Source organism: Oikopleura dioica, chromosome 1 (assembly GCF_907165135.1).
Source record: "Oikopleura dioica chromosome 1, OKI2018_I68_1.0, whole genome shotgun sequence".
NCBI classification, from domain to species: Eukaryota; Metazoa; Chordata; class Appendicularia; order Copelata; family Oikopleuridae; genus Oikopleura; species Oikopleura dioica.
The window spans coordinates 8,528,131-8,551,485 of NC_137291.1; the positions used below are offsets into that span (position 1 = coordinate 8,528,131).

At 42.4% G+C, this 23,355-nt stretch overlaps 10 protein-coding genes across 11 annotated transcripts in view; 6 read left to right on the forward strand and 4 right to left on the reverse strand.

Annotated features, from left to right (window-relative positions):
- LOC145712368 (eukaryotic peptide chain release factor subunit 1-like) overlaps nt 1-13,189 on the forward strand; it is a 53,411-nt gene extending 40,222 nt beyond the window's left edge. Inside the window, exons 2-10 of one of the 2 annotated variants that reach the window (XM_081790060.1) lie at nt 7,371-7,515; nt 7,764-7,875; nt 7,919-8,169; nt 8,214-8,416; nt 8,482-8,627; nt 8,676-8,831; nt 8,880-9,113; nt 9,161-9,238; nt 9,322-9,999. In XM_081790060.1, the coding sequence (XP_081646186.1) occupies nt 7,372-7,515; nt 7,764-7,875; nt 7,919-8,169; nt 8,214-8,416; nt 8,482-8,627; nt 8,676-8,831; nt 8,880-9,113; nt 9,161-9,238; nt 9,322-9,323 (1,326 nt within the window). In that variant the 5' untranslated portion in view covers nt 7,371 and the 3' untranslated portion in view covers nt 9,324-9,999. Of the gene's footprint in view, nt 1-7,370; nt 7,516-7,763; nt 7,876-7,918; nt 8,170-8,213; nt 8,417-8,481; nt 8,628-8,675; nt 8,832-8,879; nt 9,114-9,160; nt 9,239-9,321; nt 10,000-10,970; nt 11,129-11,240; nt 11,404-11,444; nt 11,574-11,618; nt 11,790-11,831; nt 12,102-12,149; nt 12,279-12,323; nt 12,535-12,576 lie in introns of those variants that run through there. The other variant, XM_081790058.1, reaches the window with a different exon arrangement.
- On the reverse strand, nt 2-1,186 carry LOC145712379 (uncharacterized). Its single transcript, XM_081790077.1, has 4 exons — nt 1,099-1,186; nt 940-1,047; nt 514-897; nt 2-471 (listed from the first exon to the last, which is right to left on the reverse strand). The coding sequence occupies exons 1-4, from the start codon at nt 1,177-1,179 to the stop codon at nt 169-171; spliced, it is 876 nt and encodes a 291-aa protein (XP_081646203.1). The 5' UTR covers nt 1,180-1,186; the 3' UTR covers nt 2-168.
- Nucleotides 2,282-3,620, reverse strand: LOC145712375 (GPI mannosyltransferase 3-like). Its single transcript, XM_081790072.1, has one exon. It carries the CDS (start codon nt 3,572-3,574, stop codon nt 2,405-2,407), a length of 1,170 nt encoding a protein of 389 aa, XP_081646198.1. The 5' UTR covers nt 3,575-3,620; the 3' UTR covers nt 2,282-2,404.
- Nucleotides 3,744-4,141, reverse strand: LOC145712386 (uncharacterized). Its single transcript, XM_081790085.1, has 2 exons — nt 4,036-4,141; nt 3,744-3,991 (listed from the first exon to the last, which is right to left on the reverse strand). Exons 1-2 carry the CDS (start codon nt 4,119-4,121, stop codon nt 3,745-3,747), a joined length of 333 nt encoding a protein of 110 aa, XP_081646211.1. The 5' UTR covers nt 4,122-4,141; the 3' UTR covers nt 3,744.
- Nucleotides 4,386-7,312, reverse strand: LOC145712367 (uncharacterized). Its single transcript, XM_081790057.1, has 10 exons — nt 7,172-7,312; nt 6,775-6,940; nt 6,295-6,701; nt 6,038-6,248; nt 5,762-5,996; nt 5,531-5,716; nt 5,188-5,489; nt 4,981-5,142; nt 4,723-4,933; nt 4,386-4,676 (listed from the first exon to the last, which is right to left on the reverse strand). Exons 2-9 carry the CDS (start codon nt 6,889-6,891, stop codon nt 4,724-4,726), a joined length of 1,830 nt encoding a protein of 609 aa, XP_081646183.1. The 5' UTR covers nt 6,892-6,940; nt 7,172-7,312; the 3' UTR covers nt 4,386-4,676; nt 4,723.
- On the forward strand, nt 10,045-10,833 carry LOC145711952 (BOS complex subunit TMEM147-like). The gene is made up of 4 exons (XM_081789640.1): nt 10,045-10,143; nt 10,191-10,379; nt 10,422-10,605; nt 10,649-10,833. The coding sequence occupies exons 1-4, from the start codon at nt 10,045-10,047 to the stop codon at nt 10,831-10,833; spliced, it is 657 nt and encodes a 218-aa protein (XP_081645766.1).
- Nucleotides 13,112-15,419, forward strand: LOC145711953 (mRNA-capping enzyme-like). The gene is made up of 9 exons (XM_081789641.1): nt 13,112-13,168; nt 13,218-13,252; nt 13,327-13,453; nt 13,495-13,678; nt 13,725-14,376; nt 14,413-14,831; nt 14,883-15,109; nt 15,171-15,223; nt 15,303-15,419. Exons 1-9 carry the CDS (start codon nt 13,112-13,114, stop codon nt 15,334-15,336), a joined length of 1,788 nt encoding a protein of 595 aa, XP_081645767.1. The 3' UTR covers nt 15,337-15,419.
- Nucleotides 15,420-15,503: 84 nt separating this feature from the next.
- Nucleotides 15,504-19,805, forward strand: LOC145711954 (D-lactate dehydrogenase, mitochondrial-like). The gene is made up of 9 exons (XM_081789642.1): nt 15,504-15,761; nt 15,803-16,181; nt 16,223-16,323; nt 17,913-18,166; nt 18,237-18,594; nt 18,644-18,879; nt 18,987-19,066; nt 19,326-19,511; nt 19,550-19,805. Exons 1-9 carry the CDS (start codon nt 15,504-15,506, stop codon nt 19,765-19,767), a joined length of 2,070 nt encoding a protein of 689 aa, XP_081645768.1. The 3' UTR covers nt 19,768-19,805.
- Nucleotides 19,806-19,985: 180 nt separating this feature from the next.
- On the forward strand, nt 19,986-20,549 carry LOC145711955 (long-chain fatty acid transport protein 4-like). Its single transcript, XM_081789644.1, has 4 exons — nt 19,986-19,991; nt 20,064-20,282; nt 20,324-20,366; nt 20,416-20,549. Exons 1-4 carry the CDS (start codon nt 19,986-19,988, stop codon nt 20,547-20,549), a joined length of 402 nt encoding a protein of 133 aa, XP_081645770.1.
- Nucleotides 20,550-20,608: 59 nt separating this feature from the next.
- On the forward strand, nt 20,609-23,057 carry LOC145706673 (long-chain fatty acid transport protein 1-like). The gene is made up of 6 exons (XM_081784103.1): nt 20,609-21,278; nt 21,320-21,660; nt 21,706-22,005; nt 22,504-22,562; nt 22,611-22,718; nt 22,885-23,057. The coding sequence occupies exons 1-6, from the start codon at nt 21,073-21,075 to the stop codon at nt 23,053-23,055; spliced, it is 1,185 nt and encodes a 394-aa protein (XP_081640229.1). The 5' UTR covers nt 20,609-21,072; the 3' UTR covers nt 23,056-23,057.
- Nucleotides 23,058-23,355: the final 298 nt, after the last annotated feature.

The following is a 23,355-nucleotide window of genomic DNA, read 5'->3' on the forward strand; positions in this document are numbered from 1 at the left end:
CTGACTGTCAGTCCTTGTCAAGGATGTCAGGATGTCCCGCAAAAATGATTATCAATTAATAAAATGAACTACCGAAACAGTATGGATGAAGGCTGATCTGTCGCAGCAAGTGGCAGTAGTTTTTAATGGCAGTAATGGGAGTCCTGGGGTCTTTCGGTCAATCGGAATTCAATTTTTGTTGTTCTTTTTTAATTCGTCGTTCTTGGGCGAATTTGATGAGACCGTCTTCGAAGGCGATCTTTTGGCTAGCTCTTTGGTCATGAATGCTAATTGCTCGGCGCTGAAGTCGGGCGAGGTATCGATGAAAAAGCCCTCGATTTGGCGGATTTCTTTTGGATAAACTTCCAGGAGAAGATGCGTGGCTTCTTGACGAACCACGAGAGGTGCCACAATGCCCATCGAGTGCATCTTCTTGATGTTTCTGATTTGCTTTTTAACTGCTTCACACTCTTGTCTGTGCGCTTTCGTTTGCTAGGATAATATAAGTTAAAATTCATAGCCGTCGCTGCCAACCTTTTTCTTTTTGTGACCTTGAAGCCGTGCTTCAATAGCGTTGAAGACCATCTGAAGCCATTCTTTGGTTCCTGTTGAATCTTTCTTCGCTTCATTCTTTTTTTCTTCGGGAACACGGACTTTTTGGACTGGTGCTGGTTCAGCCAATTTCTTTGAAATAATCTCTTTCTCCGTAACCTTTTTCTCTTGAGCTTTCTGTCGAAGAACCCTCGTGATATCTTCGATGCTTCTCTTATTCTTTTGAATTTTGTTGGCGGCTTCGTTGGATGTCAAAACTTCGAGACTTTGATCCTTCAAACTCTTCACTTTCTTGTACCCTGGTTCAGTCAAAGGCTGTTTTTCAACTGTGGCCGGGAAGAATTTTCTTGGCCCTTTCTTCCATTTCTGAAAAAATCATTAGGATAGTTTTTCAAAAATTGACCCTACCAAGATTTTTCTTCCGGGAAACAACTGGTCGTAGGCGATAAAGTCCCCATTCTTGCTTTTGTACGTTCGGGAACTTGCTTGAAAGTCATCTTCGTTTTCGAGGATCACCTGAAGACATGGACTGTTGAACAAACGGCTGACTATTTTTGATGTTTTTACCTTGTGACCCGACACGAAGACAGCAAAAAGAAACCCAGGATCCTCGTTTTCGTCATTTTCGACCATTCTTTTTCGCTTCATCCCAGACATTCTGAAGCACACGTATTCAGATAAGCTTAAGCTTACTCAAGTGAAATATGTACAGTAATATTCATTTTCTAATTTTGTACAAAACAATACTCCTGGAAGCATCATCTAGCGGAGTCGGGCTATGAAAAAAGCTCTCTACGTGAAAGTATCGAAGCTCTTGAAGAGTACTTCGAAGCTTTGATTCATGCTTGTCAAAAAAGGCGAGATAATCGTATGATTTTTGGGATAAATCTTTGTAGACAAAGTCTTCTGGGTCTTCGTGAAACTTATCCACGTCCGTTTTGAAGGGTTCGTTTTTGCGGCCTTGCGAGACCGGAGGTGGACATTGAAGTTGAAAAAGTTCTGAAGTAGAAAATGTAAAACTCTAGCTGAAGCGTTAGACGAACCGAGATGATGTCCTTTCAAGCAAAATCGACTGTACTCTCCGGGCATAACATGGCACGGGCCGTAAAATCGAATACTATCGCCTTCATTGAAGCATAATTCAACCCTAAGATAGCTAGGTGTAATGGTAGAAAAATGAACCACATGATCGCCTTTTTAAAGCTTCAATTATGATGCAGATTTAGAATCGCTAGGTCGTGGCGATCATTTTGATACCAAGATCATCGGAATCGGACTAGATTTTCGACCGAGAATGACCATCTGAAGTCCCAAAATGAGCGCTAGAAATTTTCGAGCGCCCGGAAAGGGATGAATACTCCATCCAGTCATTTAACTCATAGTCTCACTTTGTAGAGCAGGTTTTATTCTCCCAGAATCACTTCACAGAAGTTGTGAACAGGGACTCTAGTACGGACGAGCGCCGAAAGAAGCCGAAAAAATGGGGGAAAATCAATGCCAAATTTGGTTTCTGAGAAGTCGCACTAACGATTTCGCCTTGATTTTGCACGTTTTTGGGGGGCCTCTTTCGGCGCTGGTCCTTACTAGAGTCCCTGTTCACAATTTCTGTGAAGTGATTCTGGGAGAATAAAACCTGCTCTACAAAGTGAGACTATGTGTTAAATGACTGGATGGAGTATTCATCCCTTTCCGGGCGCTCGAAAATTTCTAGCGCTCATTTTGGGACTTCCGATGCTCATTTTCGGTCGAAAATTTAGTCCGATTCCGATGATCTTGGTATCAAAATGATCGCCACGACCTAGCGATTCTAAATCTGCATCATAATTGAAGTTTTAAAAAGGCGATCATGTGGTCCATTTTTCTACCATTACACCTAAAGATAGCGCGCTAGATCTCCTGGCCCTCGTTGGTGAACAATTGATAAATATATTCCAATAATCAAATTCAGCCCAACGTAGATTTTCTTCAACCATTCATTTTGAAAAACACGAGCAGCGGGTTTCGCCCCAAACAGAGTCAGAAGAGGCAAGGCGGACATGATGAAGCGGAATTCCTTGTGCTCGGATCCGATCTCCAAGATGAACCAGTTAAAAATCAATGTCATCAAAAGTCCCTTTTCCAGCTTCGATAATCTCTCAGAGGAAAACAATCGAACAGCGGCGAAGACACAGGAAAAGCCACAGCTGATGGGCAGTCCTTGAACAAGATACCATCCGAAAAAGCCATTTCTTCCGTAAAAAACTGCGATATTATCGAACACATTTACTTTTAAAAAGTTGAAGGGGGTAATCGTATACTCGCCAAACCAAAGTGAGTCGATTCCGATGCAGAGAGCGAAGATGAAAACTGTCATTTTCACGCTTTTAGAAAGGAGTCCCACGCGATCTTCAGTATGAAAAAGATGAAGGAGAAATAGAGGAATGTAGAAAGTAGCGCTTGTCGGACGCATAATGATGCTCAGAGCTGCTGGGTAAAGATAACTTGTTGAAGATGATTTGAGATGGTCCTCTGAGAAATAGGAGAGGGTGAAGGTGGAAAGAGCTAATTCCATGGAATTAGAAATAGGCCTGCTGGATGCATATAGCTGGTGGAACGATAGAGTCATGAGCAAAAAGGCCCCTTCCGTGATCGCGGAAGAATTGAAGCTTCTATCGATGAATTTGAGAAATGAAATTTCCGAAATTCCAGATGCCAGAGCGACGTAAAGTCGCATGATTGTATGAAGATTGACAAAACGATAAAACCCAATCGAATGCAGCAGCTTTCCCAGCATTAGAATCGGCATTAGCCAGATTGGAGATCGAATCGGCGGTGATTTCCATTCCCATGTGAGAGAAGTTTCGTTCAATATAAAATTGTGGACGACATCGGTCGATTGATAAAACTCGTCAGGAACGTACGCTGTCTGCTGAAGCAACGCCGAGAATATTTTCAAAAGAAGGATTTGCGCTGCATAAGTTGACATAACGCGATTTTCGCCAGCCTTGGAACGGTGGAAACGGACACGAGTGATTTTTTCGGCTTTTAGCGCGTCAGATTTCATCTTTTCACCTTTTCCGATTTCATTCTGGGTTTATTTGATAATTCAAAACCTGCTAAATAAACCTGCAAAGAAGACAACAACGATGATTTTTTTCATTCCTCGACAAATCATGTTCTCGAAAAGCAAATTTCAAAAACAGAGAATTGGAGAAACAAAGGTTTTTAAAGTTTTTAGTCGAAAAGACCGAAGCCCATATCGTCATCACCAGAGTCCTCGGAAGATTCAGCCTTGGCTTCTTCCTTGGTCTCCTCGGCGGCGGCGGCACCACCGGCAGCGGCGGCAGCTCCACCAGCGGCGGCGCCGGTTGGGACGGAGGCGAGCTTTTCTTTGCCCTCAGCGATGACTTCGTTGATGTCCTTGCCGGAGAGCTGAGAGATCACCAACCCGAGCTTCTCTTCGTCAGCATCGATACCAACGCTAAAGAAGGTTGAACGAAGTCATTGAAGGATTAGTTTTCTCACCTGGAAAGGATGTTCTTGATGGCAGCAGCATCGGGGGCATCGTTTCCTCCGAGTTGAGCCAAAAGGTAAGCAGCGACGTAACGCATGTCCGGTTTCTGAAAATTCAAAAATCAATTTTTTTTAATGAAGAATAATCAAAAAAGTAACGAAGCGAAAATAAGGCAGAAGATCTCTTAGAAGGGAAAAGGAAGATTCCATCGGGACGAGCAATTCTCTCATCTGATGATTTTCTCTTTTCCTTCTGGCCAATGAGCGCCGCGCTCTTGAGTCAGAATGACTCAACTGGAGCTCCGAAATGAGAAATTTTACTACCAAGCTTCGCTAATAAAATCGACTCAGACTTGGGCATTTTTCAGTTTATTTTTATTTACAAAAACTTCGTATTTTCAATAAAAAGTAGCGCGCCAGTGGAAAAGTGAACTTTTTGGGATTCTTCAAGAACGAGTGAAAAGTGAAAAGATCAATGGTACGATTTGGGCAGTTTTAAAATTGTAATTTACAAAAAGATAACAGTATCTTTTTTGTACAGGCACTTTTATTTCGACAGGGGGAAATGGAGAGGCAGAGGTGATGCTAAAAATGAGTTACTGTAGGAACTTGCTTGGAGTAGTCAGGAAGCATTGGGCGGAGTTTCGATCTCGCTAGAATTTCACTTATATGAGCTGATTTAGGCGATCTAAGTTTTACCTTATGTCTCGTTGTTCAGCGCGTCGATTGGATTTTTCGGAAACTTCGGTTTCTTGCGAAGAAGCGGCTCAAGCAACTTTTTGAAATAGTCGTTCGCTGGGCACTGTTCTCCGTGATAGAGCGTGTTTCGCACTGGATAGATCACTTTCCAAGTGTTGAGTTCGTCTGCCGTCATTTCCAATTTGAGGTGAAATTTGCACTTGATATGCGACTGCAAAAATAACCAAGTAAATATACAGGGGAAGTGCGTTTTCTTACCGGATTAGTGATCAAACAGCTCTGGCAGTTGGGGCATTGACGATCCTCCTTGATGATCTTTTGCTGGTCGTCGAATTCGAGTAGTTCTGGCCGAATTCCGCAGTCCGTTCGGCAGTGCATCGAGTGACCCTTACATCGTAAGAGCAGATACGCTAGCACTTTCTAAATGAAATTTAGACAAGATCCAACAAGCAAAACAAAAATAACCTTATCTCTGACGAAAGCCTTCCTCAGATCATCATCTGCATTGATCGCGAAGTTGAATCTCGTCGAAATGTGCTGCTGAAGCTTATCCATCGATTGCACCACGGAATGTTTCTCCAAGTCAGTGATTCTCAAAACCAATCTCGAAGCAAGAACAAGCCCAGTTTTGAAATCGCCTTCGTCGTTACTGATCAGCACTTTGTTCAGGAACGCGTGCGTTTCCTTTCCGGCTTCGAGGACGTAAGGGCAAGTCACTGCTTCTTTCTTGGAGGCGGTGGAATCAGCAGTTAGCCAAGCCCGCGCGCCTAGAAGAATTTTTTAAGAAAAATTCTTTCATACGATTTACCTTTGTCGGATTGATCGGCGAGCCAACTGTTGAAGCGTTGAAGAAAGTGGTTGCATCGGAAGACATTGCCAGATTCGTCGTAGCACCAGCCCAATCGGAAGATCATCGATCTTCGTTTTCGAACATCGTATTTCAGCTTGAATGTTAATACAAAAGTGATCCTCGTCTCCGCAAGGCTCCGAACATCTAAAATTCAAAATTATTCAAAGTTTCTGTTTCTTTTTTCCAAACCTTCTTTCCGTTTAAGGCTGCCGACTTTGGCTTCCGCATAGAAACCCAAAACGATATCGTCAAGTGCTCCCCAACGAACTCGTTTGGCCCCGGTTGAGTTGAGAATTCTCTCCAAATTTACCTCCGTCACCTGCTTCGAGTGAAGGAGGGTTTCTTGGCCAGTAACTCGGTCCCGCGGTCCTGGAAGCTCTTGTTTGACTTGAACCTCTTGTTCTTCAGCTTCGTTTTTGACGGCCTGAAATTCAATTCAAAACTGTTTTGCAATCGAATACTTACGGGGTTGCAGAAGTCCATGTCGAGTCTTGTCAAATCGATGACTTCGTTTTCCTCGTACTCTGGCAGCATGTTCTTCGTTGCTCTCATTTTCTTCGGCTTTGCTTCTTTTTTCTTTCGACCTTCTCCGGGAACTCGTCTTTTTTCGATCTTTTCGAAGTACTCCTCTTCATCGGATGAGTCCAGCCTTCGTTTTTTGCTTCGTTCTTCTTCCCTGAAAAATTTTTAGAACAGATTCTAAATCAAATCTATCAATTTACATTTTATGTTCTCTTAGCTGCTTAAGATAGTAATTGAGATCTTCAGTATCAGCGGGTTCGTCTGTTTTCCTCTCTTCTTGAGCCTTTTGATGCTGCATTCTTATTTCTTTCAATCTTTGCCTAATGAGCTTCCCTCGTTCTCCATCATCAAGCTCTGTCTCTTCTTCCTCTCCTTCCGGCTCAGCTGGTCCAGGCTGAGCTTCTTGCTCATTTGCTTGTTCATATCCCCAAAAGTCCAAAGGCTCTTCTTTTATGTCTGGCTCCTCGGGAACGTATTCTTCATCGTTGCCATCGTCTTCTTCCGAAAACTCGTCGGATGTATCGGAGAATTCTTCCTCTCCAGAATCCTGATGGCCGTGATCTTCATCAGAAAAAACAGTTTGGTCACCTTCGTTTGATGATTTCTCCTGAAGAATTTAAATAACAAATAAGATCTCATATAGTTTTCGAATGAATTTATCTGTCAAAAAAGTTTCATACCGGAAACTGAGGAGGAGAAGAGCTTGTGTACCCAGTCTCATTTGATCCAGTACTATCATTTGGCGAGGAGGAACGAGGATTCTCCGACGATCGTAGTCTCTTCTTCAAGGGTTGCATCTTCTTTGACGATGACTTCTTTCACTCCCAGAGGTAGCTCGCAACAAAGCTAAACATTCAGATGAGCCTTTCAGGCCTCTCTTTTGTTTAAAAATTTGAAATTGATGGAGATTTGGAATCTCAATATGAGACGATCAATTAGAGAAGTGGGCCGATCCGATCTGGGTAGCGCGGTGGAGCGGGCGGGGCGGAGCCGCGAAAAAAACGCGGGGAGCTCGCTGAATCGCAATTGGCCAATAGAAACGCTGCGCACCAGGGCTAAACTCACCCAGGAACAAACCTTTATCCGACTTTTCACCAGAGATTTTCAGTTCTGGAATTGGGGCACTTCTCTTTGTAGTCAGAAATGGAGCCGTTACACCGAAAATTACTCTAAATTTTTGACAGACAGCTAATTTATGGTCCCAAAATTTGAATCGATATTCATTTGTGTCCGGAAATTGGACTCATTGATTCAAATTTCAACTTTGTTGTTTCAGAATGGCTGACCCAGATCTAGATCAAAATGTTCAAGTCTTCAAGATCAAACGACTGATCCGAAACTTGGAAAAAGCCCGTGGTAATGGAACATCCATGATTTCTCTCATCATCCCTCCCAAGGAACAGGTCGCCAAACAGCAAAAGGTAAAAGGATAATCTCTAAAAAATACCTGGCTTATCAAGAAGAGAATAATTATTTTGTAAATGAAAGAAACCTAATCAGTACTTCTAAAATTTTTCCGATTCTCGTCGAGTTCTTTTATAGCCTCTTAAAAAATTTCGCGAAATATCAAAAATAGGGCCCGTATCGCCATTATTCGCGGGAGTCTCCCGAGATGTTTATCCAAACCTTGTTTGTTCGTAAAATATCATCCTCTCATTCTTTTCGGTAGATGTTGGCCGACGAATATGGAACGGCGTCGAACATCAAATCGCGAGTCAATCGACTTTCCGTCCTCTCGGCTATTACTGCTACTCAGCAGCGATTGAAGCTCTACAACAAGGGTAAACTTGCATTTCCACTGTACATTTTCTAGTTTTCTTTTAGTTCCAACAAATGGCCTGGTCGTTTACTGCGGTACCATCATGACCGACGAAGGAAAAGAAAAGAAGGTCACAATCGATTTCGAGCCTTTCAAGCCAATCAACACCTCTCTCTACTTGTGCGACAACAAGTTCCACACTGAAGCTCTCTCAGATTTGCTCACCGACGATAACCGTTTCGGATTCATTGTTATGGACGGTAACGGTGCTCTCTTCGCCACTCTTACTGGCAACACTCGTGATATTATTCAAAAGGTAAAGATGAATAATCAACCGAGTTTTTTGAAAAAAACTTGTAGTTCGATGTTGATCTGCCGAAAAAGCACGGCCGAGGTGGTCAGTCCGCCCTTCGTTTCGCCCGATTGCGAATGGAGAAGAGACACAACTTCGTCCGAAAAGTCGCCGAAACTGCAGTCAAGTGCTTTATCAAGGACGATAAGGTTTCCTGCGTCGGTCTGATTCTCGCTGGTTCTGCTGATTTCAAGACTGAACTGAACGGCTCAGGAAGGTTTTCATATTTTTTACTCCTCATTTGCCGACTAAAGAAGCAACATAAAACCACTCAAAAGACATGTTCGATCAGCGATTGGCCGCCAAGGTCATCCGAACCGTTGATGTTTCCTACGGTGGTGAAAATGGATTCAACCAAGCAATCGAACTCGTCCAGGATGATCTTTCAAACGTCAAATTCGTCCAAGAAAAGAAGCTTATCTGTTAGTACCATCTATCACTATTCCTTGAATTCATCAATTTCTATTCAGGTCAATACTTTGACGAAATCAGCCGAGATACTGGCAAGTACTGCTTCGCGATCGGTGACACTGTATCTGCTCTTGAACAAGGTGCAGTCGAGACTCTTATCATTTGGGAGAACTTAGACATCAAGCGATATGTCTTCCGAAATCCAGTCAGCGAATGTAAGATTTCGTCTTTTTGAGGGATCTCTTCTAAAATTTATTTTAAAGCGAACGAAGTAAAATACCTGAATCAAACCGAAGAACGCGATCGAAAGCACTTTGTCGACAAGAGCACCGGACAGGAGCTTGAAACAGTGTCCGTCGAGCCCTTCATCGACTGGTTGGTGGATACGGACGAAACAAATCAGCCGAATTACAAGCAGTACGGAACTCAGCTCGAGATTGTCACGGATAGGTCACAGGAAGGAGCTCAATTTGTCAAAGGATTCGGTGGTATTGGAGGTAAAAACATGCATAAGAAAAAAGCTGAAATGACGATTGATTCCTAGGCTTATTGCGTTATCCGGTGGATTTCGCAGCGCAAGAATATATATCCGATGACGACGACTTTGATTTGGATGACTATTGCCACGGGTTCAAAAAATACTAGAAAATTGAATTTTCAAAATTCAGTTTTCTTCTAAGATTTGCAAGCATTGAACCCTTGAAAGACGAGTCGCGTGGGCGGCTGCTGGTGACCTGTGCACTTGCGATCCCGGTGCACCAAGCCGCTCCGGCTTTCCACTGCCGGAAACGGAGCGCAACTGGCTACGTGGGTGCGGTTTCTGACAGTTAGCGAACTCCTGCTGCTACTTTCGTCGCTTGATCCGGACTGTTCACTTTACTAAAAAATCAACTCGAATCAAAACTCTAACTCTCCTTTGAGCTATCCGGTTCATGTCAGAGATGCTCATCCATTTGTCCCGGTTCCCTGCTTAGTTCGACTATTTCACCTGTGCACTTGAAACAAACATAACAAACAGACTTGCCAAGCATGGACCGACCAGTTAGGTTCCCTAATGCGCGCCCATCCTAGAATTTTCCCTTTCTGCCCAACCTTCTTTTAGGCTAATTAACCGTCAATAAATCTCATGAATCCTCAATCAATCGTACAGGAAAGCCTGTATCGTTAGTCGCCTCTTTGCCAATAATCAAGCAATAAGAAATTATGTCTCCGAACCACATCTGACAGAGAAGCGTTCGCCTATCATGCAGAATTTCAAATTATAGTGTATTCTCACACTGTATCCCGTCTTTAGCGACTCAACCAGTTTACCAGTCAGTCTCGTCAGCCCTTTATCTGTTCTTTCTTTAGTTTTAACTTGAAATAAAACGGAAACGCATCTGACATAGCTTCAAAACTCATCAAAATCACATTCAGAAATCGTTGATTATGACATTTTTCTATTTTATCAACTGTTGCGCCCTTACCTACGGTCCATACGCCCTAATTTACAAGAACTCGGTTCTTTCCGAATACCAGCCTTACAGGGTAAGAAAAAGACTGGACTAACATTTTTGTGAAACAATAACTTCAAGAAATGCCTCTCTGTCGCGTCAATGTATATGATGACAGTGATGCTTCGGATGTTTTTACTGGGAACGATAGTGCCAATAATCGGCCTTGATGGAACAGCCAGAGATGTTGTCCAACCCCTTGTTAGCATCATTGACATTGTTGGAATATACTATGCACTTGCTCGAACTGGCGGCCGTCCTGAAATCAAGGTACTCCGCTGATTAAATGACTTCGTTTTGATTGGTTCTTAGATCTTATCAGTCCTTGTCGGCTGGGGTTTGACTGACGCTCTTCTATCGACACTCTTGGTTTATTGGTCTGGCGCGAGAAAACACGAGTTTTCATGGGAGTTTGTCGAAATGGCAGTTGGCTACAATGTTGAGCTTGTTCAACTAGCAGCTACTGTTACACTTGTTTGGCTCTGGACTCGAACTGGTAATGCTCTAACGATTTTTTACCATTTTAACATGGTTTTTAGACCTTAATCAGTCCGCTGTTCCTGTGATTTCAACTGTTCTTCTCATTTCCCTTTTGAAAAGTTTTATCTCAAAGTTGGTCGTCGCCGGCGGAATAATGACTTGCGGACTCGCAGCTAATGCTATCATCACCGCTGGAGTAGCGACAGTTGCTCTTTCCCTGTTTCTTTCGCTTACTGCCGAGTGATTGTTACTAGAGTCTAGACGAATTTCACACGATAATAATTTTTCTAGTATTAATTTCAATTCCACATGCAAAACATAACTTATTACCAATCAATGTCTTCAAAATGTCTTCAAATTCATTCAAAGTATAGCTTTTAGCTGGAATCGTGTGAACTGCGAAAGAGCATGAAAACAGACGAGAGTGATTCGGATGTGAGCATCAAGTCAGGCCAAAGGGGGAGAAAAAAACGGATGACAAAGAAGAAAGCAGCCCCGAAAATTGGCAGAGTGGCCAAATATGGAAAGAGCTCAGACAGGTATACCGGCCTTTTAAACTGCAGATAATCTTTCTCTGTTTGATTCACCCCTACATGATAAAAATGAGTCTTCTACAATACCTTCATCAAGAATCATCAAATTTTCATTCAGATTCCTGTTCAACAGCTCCTTAAAAGAAGACCACAACGATCATATCTTTTCTGTCACATTCGACCCGTTTGTTCATCCTAATCAAAATCAGATTTTTGCAACTGTAGCAAAGAATGGGCTGAGAATTTATGAGTGCAAGAAAGACAAGACAACTCCTATCCATGTAAGCATCGCAACGAAAATCGAAAACAAACAAATTTGTAGGTATTCGAAGATCCCGATAAAACTGAGAATTTTTACACAACTGCCTGGGGAATTTACGAGGGAGATCCAATCCTTGCCTTTGCCGGATTTCACGGATGCATTAGAGTTTTAAATATAACCAAGAGAATTGTGAGTCATCGGCTTAAGAGATCCCTAAATGATCCCTTGTTTAAGATCTGTAGACATCTTATCGGTCATGGAGCTGCTATAAACGAAGTTCAATTTCATCCAAAGCATCGACGACTTCTCGCGTCTGCATCAAAAGATCTAACGATACGGATATGGAATGTTCACTCTGAAGTTCAAGTGTTTATCTGTGGCGGACTTCATGGCCATCGAGACGAAGTAATTTTGAATAAAAAGAGACGGGAAAACGTTGATTTTTAGGTATTGAGCTGCGACTTTAACCAGAGTGGAACTCTTCTGGCATCATGTGGGATGGACCACATGATTATGATCTGGAACTTCGACTCCAAAGTGGCGAAACTAGCAATACAGGCTGCCGATGCCTTCCAACTTCAGTATTCTAAAAGTCCTTTTCCAACAACAACTTTGCCGCCTATCTATGTCACACGTGACATTCATTCTAATTATATTGATTGCGTTCGATGGTACGGGGATTTCATCTTTTCGAAATCCTGTGAACACGAAATAAAGGTTGTTAAATCACAGTCGCTTTATTTCGATGTATTTTTTTTCTTGCAGTGTTGGGAACCAGACCTATCGAAGCCCCACGAGATCAATCCAAGTCCACCTGTTACCGCCATGATAAGCATTCCCCTACTCGACTCGCCGAATTGGTACGTTCGCTTTGGAATTGATCGTTATTTACAGGTATGCTTTCGAAAACTGAGGCATCTTTGAAACTGTGTACAAAAGTATATGGCTGCTGGAAACGCCAATGGAAACATTTATGTCTGGGACCTAGACTCCTTTTCAAAAAGTACTAAACCAAAACCCCTTATCCTTACTCATGGAAAGCGATCTGCTCAATGTCGCCAGTGCAATTTCTCCAATGATGGTAGTATTTTGGTTGGGGTTTTCGACGATAGCACCGTCTGGCGATATGATTTGAATCCAAAATATAAAGGTATTCACCGCGTTTACTCTCTGGGAATATAAATTGATTTAGATGACCCCTCTTCTGTAGAGAATGGCACCACTAATGGTCATTCTAACGGTGTAAATGGGGAGTCCCTGTCTAACGGTCAAAATGGTAATCCTCATGAAGAATCACCAAGTTTGAATGCAGGAATGACATCTAATGCTCCTATTCAAAACGGGCACAATCATGAAAATGGACATTCAAAGCGAGCAAGTGAAGAGAATTCAGAGAACCCCGCGGTACCTAGAGACGAGATGGTCGAAACAGTCGAGAATGGCAGCGGAAAAGACATGCGATCCCAGCCGAAAACCTCAGAAGTCGTCGCCGAAGAGCCAAATCTTGAGTCAAAAGAAGAGGTCAAAGAAGAGCCAACTGAAGAGCCCATGGAAACAACGATGAGTGGAATGCCTAACTTAGAGCCTGTCACTGAGGATATCGAACAACCTGCGAAGAAGATCAAACTCGACCCTGACTTGGAGGACAACGACAAAAGTTAAAATTGTTTATTATTAAGACTTAGTCAAATTTTTATCTGCTGTACTTACTTGATACTTTCTATCACATGAATCACACAACCACTGCCTTTTACACTCTTGCCATTCACCGCGCTCACTTGAAAGTATGGATCCCGAACATTTTTCTTTCAACTTTTATGACTTCAATTTTAGATGGCGCATCTGGGGCCTCCACCACGGTGGTTAAGGTGCCCTCGGAAAGGATCTCTTATAGCGGAGAAGTTCTTCCCTTTCAAAGTCCCTCTCAAACCTGAATACGATGATCAAGTCCCGGAAGAGTACACATTTCATCCAGACATGGTCTTCGACTTTGCAAAAGCGCTGCCAGGCAAAAAGAAAAAATCGGACTATGGATTGATTTAACGAAAACAAGCAGATATTATGACAAGGTAGGCTGACAAGAACCAGTCAGAAACTCATCATATTCCAGCGAGTCGTAGAAGAAAATGGTGCAACTTATCTAAAACTCGAGTGCAAGGGCCACGGCGAGTGCCCATCTCAAGAAATTGTAAATACTTTCGTCGGCATTGTCGAAAAATTCATTCAAAATAATCCCCTTGACATTATTGGTATCCACTGTACTCATGGCTTCAACAGAACTGGATTTCTTATCGGTAACAGACTTCATCGAAAGTAATTTATATAACGCTTTTCATTTAGTCTCCTATCTTGTGGAAAAGCTTGACTGGGCTGTTGACGCGGCGATCGGTCATTTCTCGAACTGCCGTGCCCCTGGAATTTATAAACAAGATTATCTAAACGAGCTATTCGAGCGTTACGACGATCCAGACTGTGCCCTTGAAGCTCCTACTCTCCCTGCTTGGTGCTTTGAAGATGCTGCTCAAGAGGATCAAGACGAAGGAGTCGACCCAGGATTGGCATTGCAAGCAGGAAGCGGAGAAGGCGTCAAAGGCGACGGAAAAAAGCCGTTTATCGCTGATTTCGACATTACAGAAGGTGTCACGCTTGTAAAAGCCCCTCACGTCACGAACCAAGTCACGCGCAAAGCGATAGAATGGATCGGCTTCAAAAGCAACAAGTTCCCGGGCGCGCAGCCAGTCTCAATGACGCGTGAGAATATTCGCTTCTTGCGCGACAAGGATTACATGGTATCGTGGAAGGCCGATGGTACGCGATATCTGATGCTGATCCTTGGCAAAGAGCAAGTTTTTTGCATCGATCGTGACAACGCAGTTTTTCAAATAAGTGGACTTACATTTCCGAAGCGCAAAGATTTGAACGGTCATGTGAGTAACGTGCTTATGGATGGAGAAATGGTACTAGATGACGTTAATGGCGAAAAGATACCGAGGTTTGTTGAAAATAATGAGCATTTTCATATTCTTAGGTTTTTAATCTACGATATGATCCGATTCGGAGATATTCCATCCCCAACAAATCCAATTGGACAGTGCGAATTCCGATCGAGAAGTCTTTGCATCCAAGCGGAAATTATCGAGCCACGAAATCGAGCAATGATGAAAGGAATCATTAACAAGACCCGCGAGCCATTCTCCATCCGACACAAACCATTCTTTGACATTGAGAAGTCGGCACATTTGCTCGAAGAAGACGGGGAATTTCTCTCAAAAGTAGCGCATGAAACCGACGGGTTGATATTCCAGCCAGCCTCGAAAACTGATGTCTACAAACCCGGTCGTTGTGATGATATCTTGAAGTGGAAGCCGCCAGAGCTTAATTCGATCGATTTCAAGTTGAAGCTTCAAAAAGGAAAGCAACAGATGGGGATGCTTCCTCAAACTTTAGGTAGGACTGAAAACGTTTCCTTACGGTCGAGCAGCTCGAGCTCTTATTTAGCCCTCTTATACGTCGGCGGTAAGGATACACCGTACGATAAGATGAAGTTCCATCGCGACCTCCGTCAATACGACAACAAAATCATCGAGTGCAAATTTGATTTCAAAGAGCGATCATGGGCATTCATGCGGGAGCGCAAGGACAAAAGTTTTCCTAATCATGTCACAACAGCTGATGCAGTTTGTCATTCGATCCAGTACCCAGTTACAAAGATGGATCTCTTACAGGCACTGGTGAAAGTTATTTGAACGAGCGTACTTTTTTCGCAAACTATTCACCGTCTACCAGATAATCGATCGAATAAAGCATGGAAACTTGAAGCGGAAGGATAGAGAATCCATGATTAGGGTCTGCAATCGATCAAAAATTGTATAAAGTACTCCATCAATTAGCTATAGAAATATTTCAAACCCAAAGTTAGCCCCCACCGAGGCCTCCAAAGATCCAGCGTTAAGTTCATCTGTTCCATATTTTATACACTGCCCATTTCCTTTCTTGTATCAAGGACCACAAATATTGACAAGCCAAATAGCTAGACTTAGAGTTCAACCTTTCTTTATTCAGGTATTGATATGAGTTAATCGGGCCGTTATCGGTTCGCACTCCTGCCACTCGAGTTTTATGTCAGACGCTCGGCCACCGCGGTCGCAGAAGGTGAAACATCCCGAGCGTGTTTACGGCGACTGGAAGGAGTACCGCTCTTCATCTGGCAAAGTCTACTACTGGAACCACAGGACTTCTGTTAACACTTGGGAGAAGCCAAAAGATTGGAACGATGAGCGCGCTAAAGTCGTCAAGCTTGATAGAAATGGGCACCGATCTAGTCATCAGGTCAACGGCCATTCGAGAAGCCATCATCACTCAAGGCCGAAGCCCGAGGTTAGTTGTTGTACCAGGCCGAATCTTAATCACGTCTCTAGCTCCCGCCAAACGATGAAAACGTCAAGAAGCTTATGGAGAGCATAAAAAGCACCAACAGCTCAAATGCGAACACAACGCCCATGCACCCCAAAAAGCGATGGAGAAAAGTCGAAGATCCATCTGATTCTGCGACGCCCTCTCAAAAGCCGCGCATCTCCGAGAGCAATCACCAGCGTCCTCCGCCGACGGTCGAGAAAACGCGCGATGAAATCTTTGAGGAGAAGTACGGTCACCTCTTCAGAAGCCCCCATGAAAGTAGGGTGAAGCAGTTTCGAGACAACACTCCAGAGCTACACTTTGAAACGGCGCCATTTGAAACCTTGAGACCGTTTTATGATACGAACTTGGTCGCTGCTGATGTTAGGGCGCTTCTCCAAGGTAAATCGGACCCTTACGGATTTGGATGAGATTTTCTTTAGAGCAAAACACGAAGCAGGTTTTGGAAATGTTGCCGAAGAAAAATGGGCAAACGCGCCAATTGGCTGTTTTGTCCACTAGTATTAAACATCAACGAGCAAGGGTATGTTTTCGTTTCAAGTGAGCGAATTATTTACGGAAATTTTAGATACGGCATTGTCATATCTTGCGCTGTCTTGAAGATACGAAGCTTATTAACTGTCGCAAAGTAATGCGAGAGCTGATCCTCGGGGATAATGCCAACCCTCCGGCTTCGAGCTCGGCACCGTCTGCTCCGAGTACGCCTCTATCTGCCAGATCCTTTCCTTCTTCGTTCAACAGTAGCTCAACGCCACAGGGAAGCAGCTTCTCCCAATTTCCCTCGACGCCCATCAACACGGCGACTCCGCTGAGGCATCCGAAATTCGCCAAATTTGCCAGCGCCTCCTCTCAATTATAAAAAAAAAATAAATGGGATCGAGAAGGGACATCCCCAGAAAGCAATCAAATCACAGCTCAACCGAGGAAAACTCAACAGAAAAAAACATTAACTCTTCCTTTGTATTTCATATCCTTTTTTAATTGTCAATAATAAGTACTTTCAACAGTCTCCCCCTCCTTCATTCTTGCAATCTCACCAAGTTGATCTAGTCCCTAAAATTCATTAATTCAGGCGCCAGTTTTTGGTGCACCCTGGTGATTTTCTTCTCATTCTCTATTTTTTGTTTGTTATTGTAAATTTTATATAGAAACGGGTAACTTATTTTTCCAAAAATTCAAGCCTCGCGCTCACACGATTATCGGTAGTAGAAATAAATGCGGTTATTTTTTCTTTCATTATTATTCTTACAGCTGAGTTTGAACACTTCGAGTAAATCTTTCCATTTCCGTTCAATTGCAATACTTCTAATTCAAGATCTCTTTTCCCTTGACCAGCTTTAGAATACTCAGCCATCCTAAATCAATATCCAACTTTTTAAATTCTTACCAACTCATAAATGCACATAAAAAAGATAACCGCGCGGTGCGCCAGGGCCCACTGCCACTTTCATGAAATCCTGAATCTCCTGAATTCTGCTCACCAACCCAATTTTACTTCCTGAAAAGAAATATCCAATAATACCCTTAGTAAGTAATAGCTGTGTATTTATGTCATTTTAAATTATAGTTTTATTTTATTTTGTGACATTGAATGCCTTTGTTGTAATATGTTTGAACATTTTTTCCAAATAAATTTTGATCACTTGGTCTCCTTTTTGACAATCATGGAAGAACAGAGAGTTACAAGAATTTCTCTATTCTTTGATTTTGTTCAGTTAATCTGCAGGAAAACAAAAAATATGTAATGAACACGCCCCGAGGCATGGGCACTATGCCCTGGAGTATTTTCATCGTACAAAAGCTCACATTTCTTCATCAAATAGACAGAAAAATAGACTCGAATAAATAGCTCATTTTTGGAGATTCAGACAGAGAAAAAGCATGATCAGGAGTCTCCGTCGATTTCAAACCCTTGCGAAGGTTATCGGAGAGAGTAAAATTGTCACTTCCAGCGCAGCACAAAACCAGTTACAGGAGTACAAATATTTGAACATTCATTGCTACGATAGTTTCTCTCGGAAAATTTGGTTATTTTTTGATAATTTCCGGCAGACAATCCAAAAGCAGTGAAAGCATCAACATTTTTATTTAATATTTTGTCATTCCTAAAAGTTTGGGCACGATGAGTCCCCTCATCCTTTCCATATTCTTCCGAAGGCCGTCATTACGCCTGCAAGCAAGAATGACGTCGTTGAGATTGTAAATTGGTGCGCTGAAAATGATGTCTCAATCATTCCATACGGAACTGGCTCAGGACTGGAAGGCGGCGTCATTGCTCAGAATGAGAACTCAGTTACTGTTGATATGAGCAAAATGGACGAAATTTTATTTGTTTCGGAGGAGGATCTTTATTGCGTTGTTCAACCAGGGAAAATTTAAAATAGATTCAACTCAGGGAAAAGATGAATTTGTTGAGCAATCATTAAATTTCTGCGAAGGTGTAACGAGAGAACAACTCAACGACCATTTGCGTGCGACAGGCCTTTTCTTCCCTGTGGATCCAGGTGCGAATGCTTCTCTTGGAGGCATGGCGGCGACCAGTGCTTCTGGAACTTCAGCGGTCAAATTTGGGACCATGAAAGAGAATGTTATCAACATGGAAGTGATTCTACCATCGGGCGAGATCCTTCATACTTCTGGAGACGGACGTTCTTTTCGAAAATCATCTGCTGGGTTGAATTTGACCGAGCTTTTCGTCGGATCGGAAGGGACTCTTGGGCTGATAACTCAACTCACATTGAGGCTTCATCCTCAACCGGAATGTACAATAGCGGCTGTTTGCCAATTCGAATCTGTCTCAGGACCGGTTCTCTTCTATGATTTCGGGAAAGATTGGTATCAAGTTATCGAACCGGAACGAAGACGCTGTTCAATCCGCAGTTCAAGCTCTTCAATACAATATTCCACTGGCTAAAGTTGAGCTTCTTGACTCGAGATCAATTCAAGCTGTCAACGACTACAGTAAAACGGGACTGGAAGAGAAGCCGACTTTGTTTTTAGAATTCCAAGGATCCGAAAGTGCAGTTGCCGAGCAGAGAGAGATGTTCTCAGAAATCGCGGGAGAAAACGGCTCCGTCAGGTAAAATCGATTTGTTGTGGTAAGTTAGAAGATAGACAAGTAAGATAAACATGTGGACAGACTTGAACCTGGAATTTCGCTGAAGTCATGATGATTTTTATCTCTAGTTGGAAGCAAGCTGACACGCTAGAAGAGCGAATCTCCCTTTGGAAAGCACGCCACTCGTTGTGGTTTGCTTTCTTGTCTCAGGAACTATGTTTACAAGCTTTACATGTCGTACTATTTAGCGATAAAAAACCTAATGACGCAAGTGCATTTATGACCGCTTGTTTCTTACAAGTAATCGATAGTGCCTTACGCTCGTGTTTATCTTATATCATAATTTGCGTAACTTTACATGTTGAAGCCCTTAACAAGAGTTCAAAATACAACTTCGTGGTAATCTTTAAAAAAATTGCTGCTGACTAATCACTTCTGTATGATGATTTTGTAAACAGATCCTTTCAAGGCAGGAAATCTTGAAGGTGAGGGCTGGCGTGGATACTCAACAGACGTGTGCGTGCCGATTTCAAAGCTGGATGAGATGATCAAAGCAGCTGAAGAAATCATGAAGGGCACCTATGCGGAAGGGATTTTCGCATTTTTGGGTCACGTGGGAGACGGAAACTTTCATATCTTTATCCCTGTCAATGGTCAGAAGCTTTTCATTTCATTTCTTTATTGAATTTAGACGACACCTTCGCTGAGCTCAAAGAAATCAGTCATAAAGTTGGCATGGTAGCACTTGAACTAGGAGGAACGTGCACTGGCGAACACGGAGTCGGCCTAGGGAAGCAACAGCTCATGGCGTTAGAAAGAGGCCCCGTTGCAATAAATTTGATGAAAACGATCAAGAATTCTATCGACAAAAAGTACATAATGAACCCTGGAAAAGTCATTCCTTTTTAATCTTGAGATATAAATATATAGAGCTCATTAAAACTATATCTAAGCGTGGAGAATCATTTTCAGATTGATTTCGCTACTTTTATATGCTGGAAATTTTTGCGTTAACGGTTTTTACCGCGATTGTGGTTGCCAAATGCTCGCCGACTTTCAAGAGAGACCTGAACGCAGGTAAAGAGCGGCTACACTGATTTCCTTCACGCGGTGTTTTCCTAGCACGTATGCTGGTAACTATGAAGATCATGTATGCTTGGTACACTTGGAGAGGATTTAACATTCCGGACTGGGTTCAAGCATAGAATACGCTGCAAAGTAAACGTTATCAATGTTGGTTCAACTTGACCCATCCAAAGCTTCTTTGGCAAAAAACAGTTGAGAAAGATCCGGAGAAAATAGCTCTTATAGAAGCGCACACCCAAAGAAAATTCACTTTCAAAGAAATCGATGAATTATCAAACCAGTTTGCCTGGGTCCTGAAAAAGTATAACGTCAAACCTAGTTCCGTGGTCGCCATCATGGTAACTTCTAACGAGATAAAACATAACCGTCTTTTGCAAAGATGCCTAATTGCATGGAGTACGTAGCCAGTTGGCTCGGTGCAGGTGCATAACTAATGAGTTTACCGTCAAAACAACTTACCCCGAAATTCAGTGAAATTGGGGTGTACTGCGGCACTTGTGAATACCATGTTTGAGGGTCCTTCCTTAGTTCATGCTTTGATAATATGCAAAGCAGAAGCGATAATTGTTCATGAAGACTTTTTGCCTGCTCTAGGAAAGCGATAACAAAACTAATTGGTTACTAGACAATGTAGATGATATAATTATCGAATATATACAGAAGAAATCTTCGGAGAATTACCTAGTGGTGTCGCGATTTTCGGGTATCAACTCACGAATTATGCGAGCAAGGGCGATATTCAGCTCGTTGACATGGCCAAGGAGACACTCTTGTCAAACAAGCCCCCACCAGCCGAATATTATCAAAATTTGACGCTCAATTCACCTACTTTGACAAAGGTTCAAAATTGACAAGTGCAAAGAATGGCGTGCAGGCGTCCCCTGGACTTTTAAAATAACTTGTTCTTGTAGGACATTCTAAAAGTCTCAGAAAGTTCCTGAGTCAACTAAGAACAAGTTTACCATCGCGGTATTTTTGTGGTTTGTACGGAACCAATGTGTAATAGTAAATATGTAGCTTGAATGTTACACGACCGCATAATCTTAGACAAGCGCTAGTCAATTAACGGTGAGCAATTTTGTAGACATTGTAGTTTCTGAGTGACATTGTCTGAACCTTGATCGGTAGATGCTCTACACTTCCGGAACATCGGGAAACAACAAGGTGGTGAAAATAAGTGGTTTCAAGACGCATTTTATGGGCTGGAGTATGGCGAACCTCTGTGGTTTCAGTTCTAGTGACATTTTTTACACGCCATTGCCACTTTTTCATGGAAATGGTGGAGGAATGTGCCTTGGTCAGATGCTTTGGAGAGGCTCTACTGTTGTAATCAGGTGAAAATCGCGTCTTTTATCCTTCTTAAAAAGCGCTTTAGAGACAAATTCTCAGCATCAAAGTTTTGGCTTGATGTTTCAGCGCACAAAGCGACGGTCATCAATTACATCGGTGAAATCGGCTCTTACCTTTTGGCCCATCCAGAGCGACCGGAAGAACGCTCGCACGACGTGAACTTTGCGATTGGAAACGGACTGTCTCAATCAGTCTGGAGCAAAATGAAAAGCCGATTTGGAATCAAGAGGATCGTCGAGTTTTATGCTTCGACGGAGGGGAATTGTAACTTGGTTAATTCAGAAGGACATCTTGGTGCGTGCGGGTTTATTCCCGGTGGACTGGCCAAAAGATTTTTTCCAGTTAATCTCATCAAATGTGATCCTCGTAAGTTTTTTTTAGAAACTTGAAGTTTCCAAAAATTTCATATAGAAACGATGGAGCCTGAACGTACTTCAGAAGGATTGTGCAAACTGGTTGAACCAGGGGAGGTCGGCCAAATCGTTGGGAAAATCCGGAACGACTACCTTTCTCGTTTCGAAGGATATTCAGACGGGGACGCTAGTCGAAGCAAAATAATCAACGACGTATTCAGACAAGGAGACGCTGCTTTTATCTCCGGCGACTTGCTCAGAATCGACGAGAATGGCTGGTGCTATTTTGTTCAGCGCGTTGCTGATTGTTACAGAATCAACGGCGAGAATATTTCTTCAACGATGATCGAAGATCACAGTAAGTGTCTTACATAAAAGTCTGGGTTAGAACTCCTATTGAGCACTTCCATTTTAGGCCTTAGAGACTTTTAGACTAAGAAACGCTAGACATGAAAGCGCCGAATGAGAAAGCTGAGTCTTAGAATACTCTTACCATAAAAGCTTTAGAAAAGCCCCTGAAGACTTTCGAGGGAGTTCACGCGGTTCTCTGAAGCGGTGCAACCCAACGCGCACGGATAATCTGTAAAAAGAAGCCGCACCCAACTCTGCAGGGTTCACGTGATCGGGTTTGGCGTCCGCCGAATAATATCACGCAAGCAATTTAGTAATCGAGTATATTCTCGTTGTGAGCATTATCGGATAACCTCATTATAGATTATTGATAAGAAGAGTAAGAAGATTTCGTTGCATAAAAATCGCTCTGTCGATTGTCTCAAAAGTTTAGCAAAATTAGTTTTCGGTTATGTTTTTTCTGGAGTAATGATTTAATAAAGATCTAAGCTGATGCATATTTTAGTGAACAAGCTCTTGAATTTCAAGTACACCGTTGCCTCGACGTTCACGGAAATTGACAAAGTATGGCGGGCTTGAGTTTAAAACCGGATTCTAGTAACGATCTTTTAGCGAACTTTTGGCGTGCTAGTAATGAAGTTCGATTTGGCTCAAGTTGCAGAGAAAGATTTGGAGAAAAAGACGATGGAAATAGCAGAAGTCATTTCCAAATTACCCAAGGTCAGTTTCAGGCGTATACAGCCATAATTATCATCCTTACGATTTGTATGACATCGTCAATGTCACTATGTCTAATTTTTAGCAAATGCTTTTTGCAAATGCTTTTAGCAATGAAGTTGTATAAATTTATATTTTTGGCAATAAACGTTTCTATAATGAATCTTAGTACGCGAGACCAACGTATGTTCGCCTAACAGATGACATTCCAATAACGCCAACAATGAAAGTACAGAAATTTGCACTTCAGAAGCGAGGAGTAGACCCATACAAAGATGATATTGTCTTAAAATATTCTTCGAAAACCCAAAAACTGACAACTTTCATTTCTTCAAAATAAACCAAAACTGACATATTATTTTGCATTCACTTCTTGTAAATAATAATTAATAATAAAATTAATAATTTATTATGGTTTTTGAGAATTTTTTTAACACGTTACGTGTTTTTCTAACTAAGAAAATTGTTTGATTTTCGCCATGAGTGACATGGAAAAGTTCGTTCATAAATGTCTGCGTGTTGTTTGTCCTTTTCCCATAAAAATAACATGGTTCAACCAAACGGTCGATTAGGGGGCGCGCGAGTTGCCCGTCTCTTCAGAATTGGCCGAGTCCTCCAACACTAAGCCCGCCACTCTGCG

Excerpts from the sequence above, each read along its gene's own strand:
- LOC145712386 (XM_081790085.1), bottom strand. The coding sequence starts at position 4,121 with ATGCGTTACGTCGCTGCTTACCTTTTGGCTCAACTCGGAGGAAACGAT. Across the intron at positions 3,992-4,035 it reads ATCAAGAACATCCTTTCCAG|CGTTGGTATCGATGCTGACG; the intron begins GTGAGAAAACTA and ends AACCTTCTTTAG.
- LOC145711953 (XM_081789641.1), top strand. The coding sequence starts at position 13,112 with ATGAATCACACAACCACTGCCTTTTACACTCTTGCCATTCACCGCGCT. Across the intron at positions 13,253-13,326 it reads CCTCCACCACGGTGGTTAAG|ATCAAGTCCCGGAAGAGTAC; the intron begins GTGCCCTCGGAA and ends CTGAATACGATG. Across the intron at positions 14,832-14,882 it reads GATGCTTCCTCAAACTTTAG|CCCTCTTATACGTCGGCGGT; the intron begins GTAGGACTGAAA and ends GCTCTTATTTAG.
- LOC145712367 (XM_081790057.1), bottom strand. The coding sequence starts at position 6,891 with ATGCAACCCTTGAAGAAGAGACTACGATCGTCGGAGAATCCTCGTTCC. Across the intron at positions 5,717-5,761 it reads CAGCCTTAAACGGAAAGAAG|ATGTTCGGAGCCTTGCGGAG; the intron begins GTTTGGAAAAAA and ends TTTGAATTTTAG. Across the intron at positions 5,490-5,530 it reads CGCCGATCAATCCGACAAAG|GCGCGCGGGCTTGGCTAACT; the intron begins GTAAATCGTATG and ends AAATTCTTCTAG.
- LOC145712379 (XM_081790077.1), bottom strand. The coding sequence starts at position 1,179 with ATGAAGCGAAAAAGAATGGTCGAAAATGACGAAAACGAGGATCCTGGG. Across the intron at positions 1,048-1,098 it reads TCTTCGTGTCGGGTCACAAG|GTGATCCTCGAAAACGAAGA; the intron begins GTAAAAACATCA and ends CCATGTCTTCAG. Across the intron at positions 898-939 it reads TTCCCGGAAGAAAAATCTTG|AAATGGAAGAAAGGGCCAAG; the intron begins GTAGGGTCAATT and ends TGATTTTTTCAG.
- LOC145711952 (XM_081789640.1), top strand. The coding sequence starts at position 10,045 with ATGACATTTTTCTATTTTATCAACTGTTGCGCCCTTACCTACGGTCCA. Across the intron at positions 10,144-10,190 it reads CCGAATACCAGCCTTACAGG|AAATGCCTCTCTGTCGCGTC; the intron begins GTAAGAAAAAGA and ends AATAACTTCAAG. Across the intron at positions 10,606-10,648 it reads TTGGCTCTGGACTCGAACTG|ACCTTAATCAGTCCGCTGTT; the intron begins GTAATGCTCTAA and ends CATGGTTTTTAG.
- LOC145706673 (XM_081784103.1), top strand. The coding sequence starts at position 21,073 with ATGCTCTACACTTCCGGAACATCGGGAAACAACAAGGTGGTGAAAATA. Across the intron at positions 21,279-21,319 it reads GGCTCTACTGTTGTAATCAG|AGACAAATTCTCAGCATCAA; the intron begins GTGAAAATCGCG and ends AAAGCGCTTTAG. Across the intron at positions 21,661-21,705 it reads TCTCATCAAATGTGATCCTC|AAACGATGGAGCCTGAACGT; the intron begins GTAAGTTTTTTT and ends AATTTCATATAG.
- LOC145712375 (XM_081790072.1), bottom strand. The coding sequence starts at position 3,574 with ATGAAATCTGACGCGCTAAAAGCCGAAAAAATCACTCGTGTCCGTTTC.
- LOC145711954 (XM_081789642.1), top strand. The coding sequence starts at position 15,504 with ATGTCAGACGCTCGGCCACCGCGGTCGCAGAAGGTGAAACATCCCGAG. Across the intron at positions 16,324-17,912 it reads TTAAACATCAACGAGCAAGG|TTTGGGCACGATGAGTCCCC; the intron begins GTATGTTTTCGT and ends CATTCCTAAAAG. Across the intron at positions 19,512-19,549 it reads TATCTTTATCCCTGTCAATG|ACGACACCTTCGCTGAGCTC; the intron begins GTCAGAAGCTTT and ends TATTGAATTTAG.
- LOC145711955 (XM_081789644.1), top strand. Across the intron at positions 20,283-20,323 it reads GTTCCGTGGTCGCCATCATG|ATGCCTAATTGCATGGAGTA; the intron begins GTAACTTCTAAC and ends TCTTTTGCAAAG. Across the intron at positions 20,367-20,415 it reads AGCCAGTTGGCTCGGTGCAG|TGAAATTGGGGTGTACTGCG; the intron begins GTGCATAACTAA and ends CCCGAAATTCAG.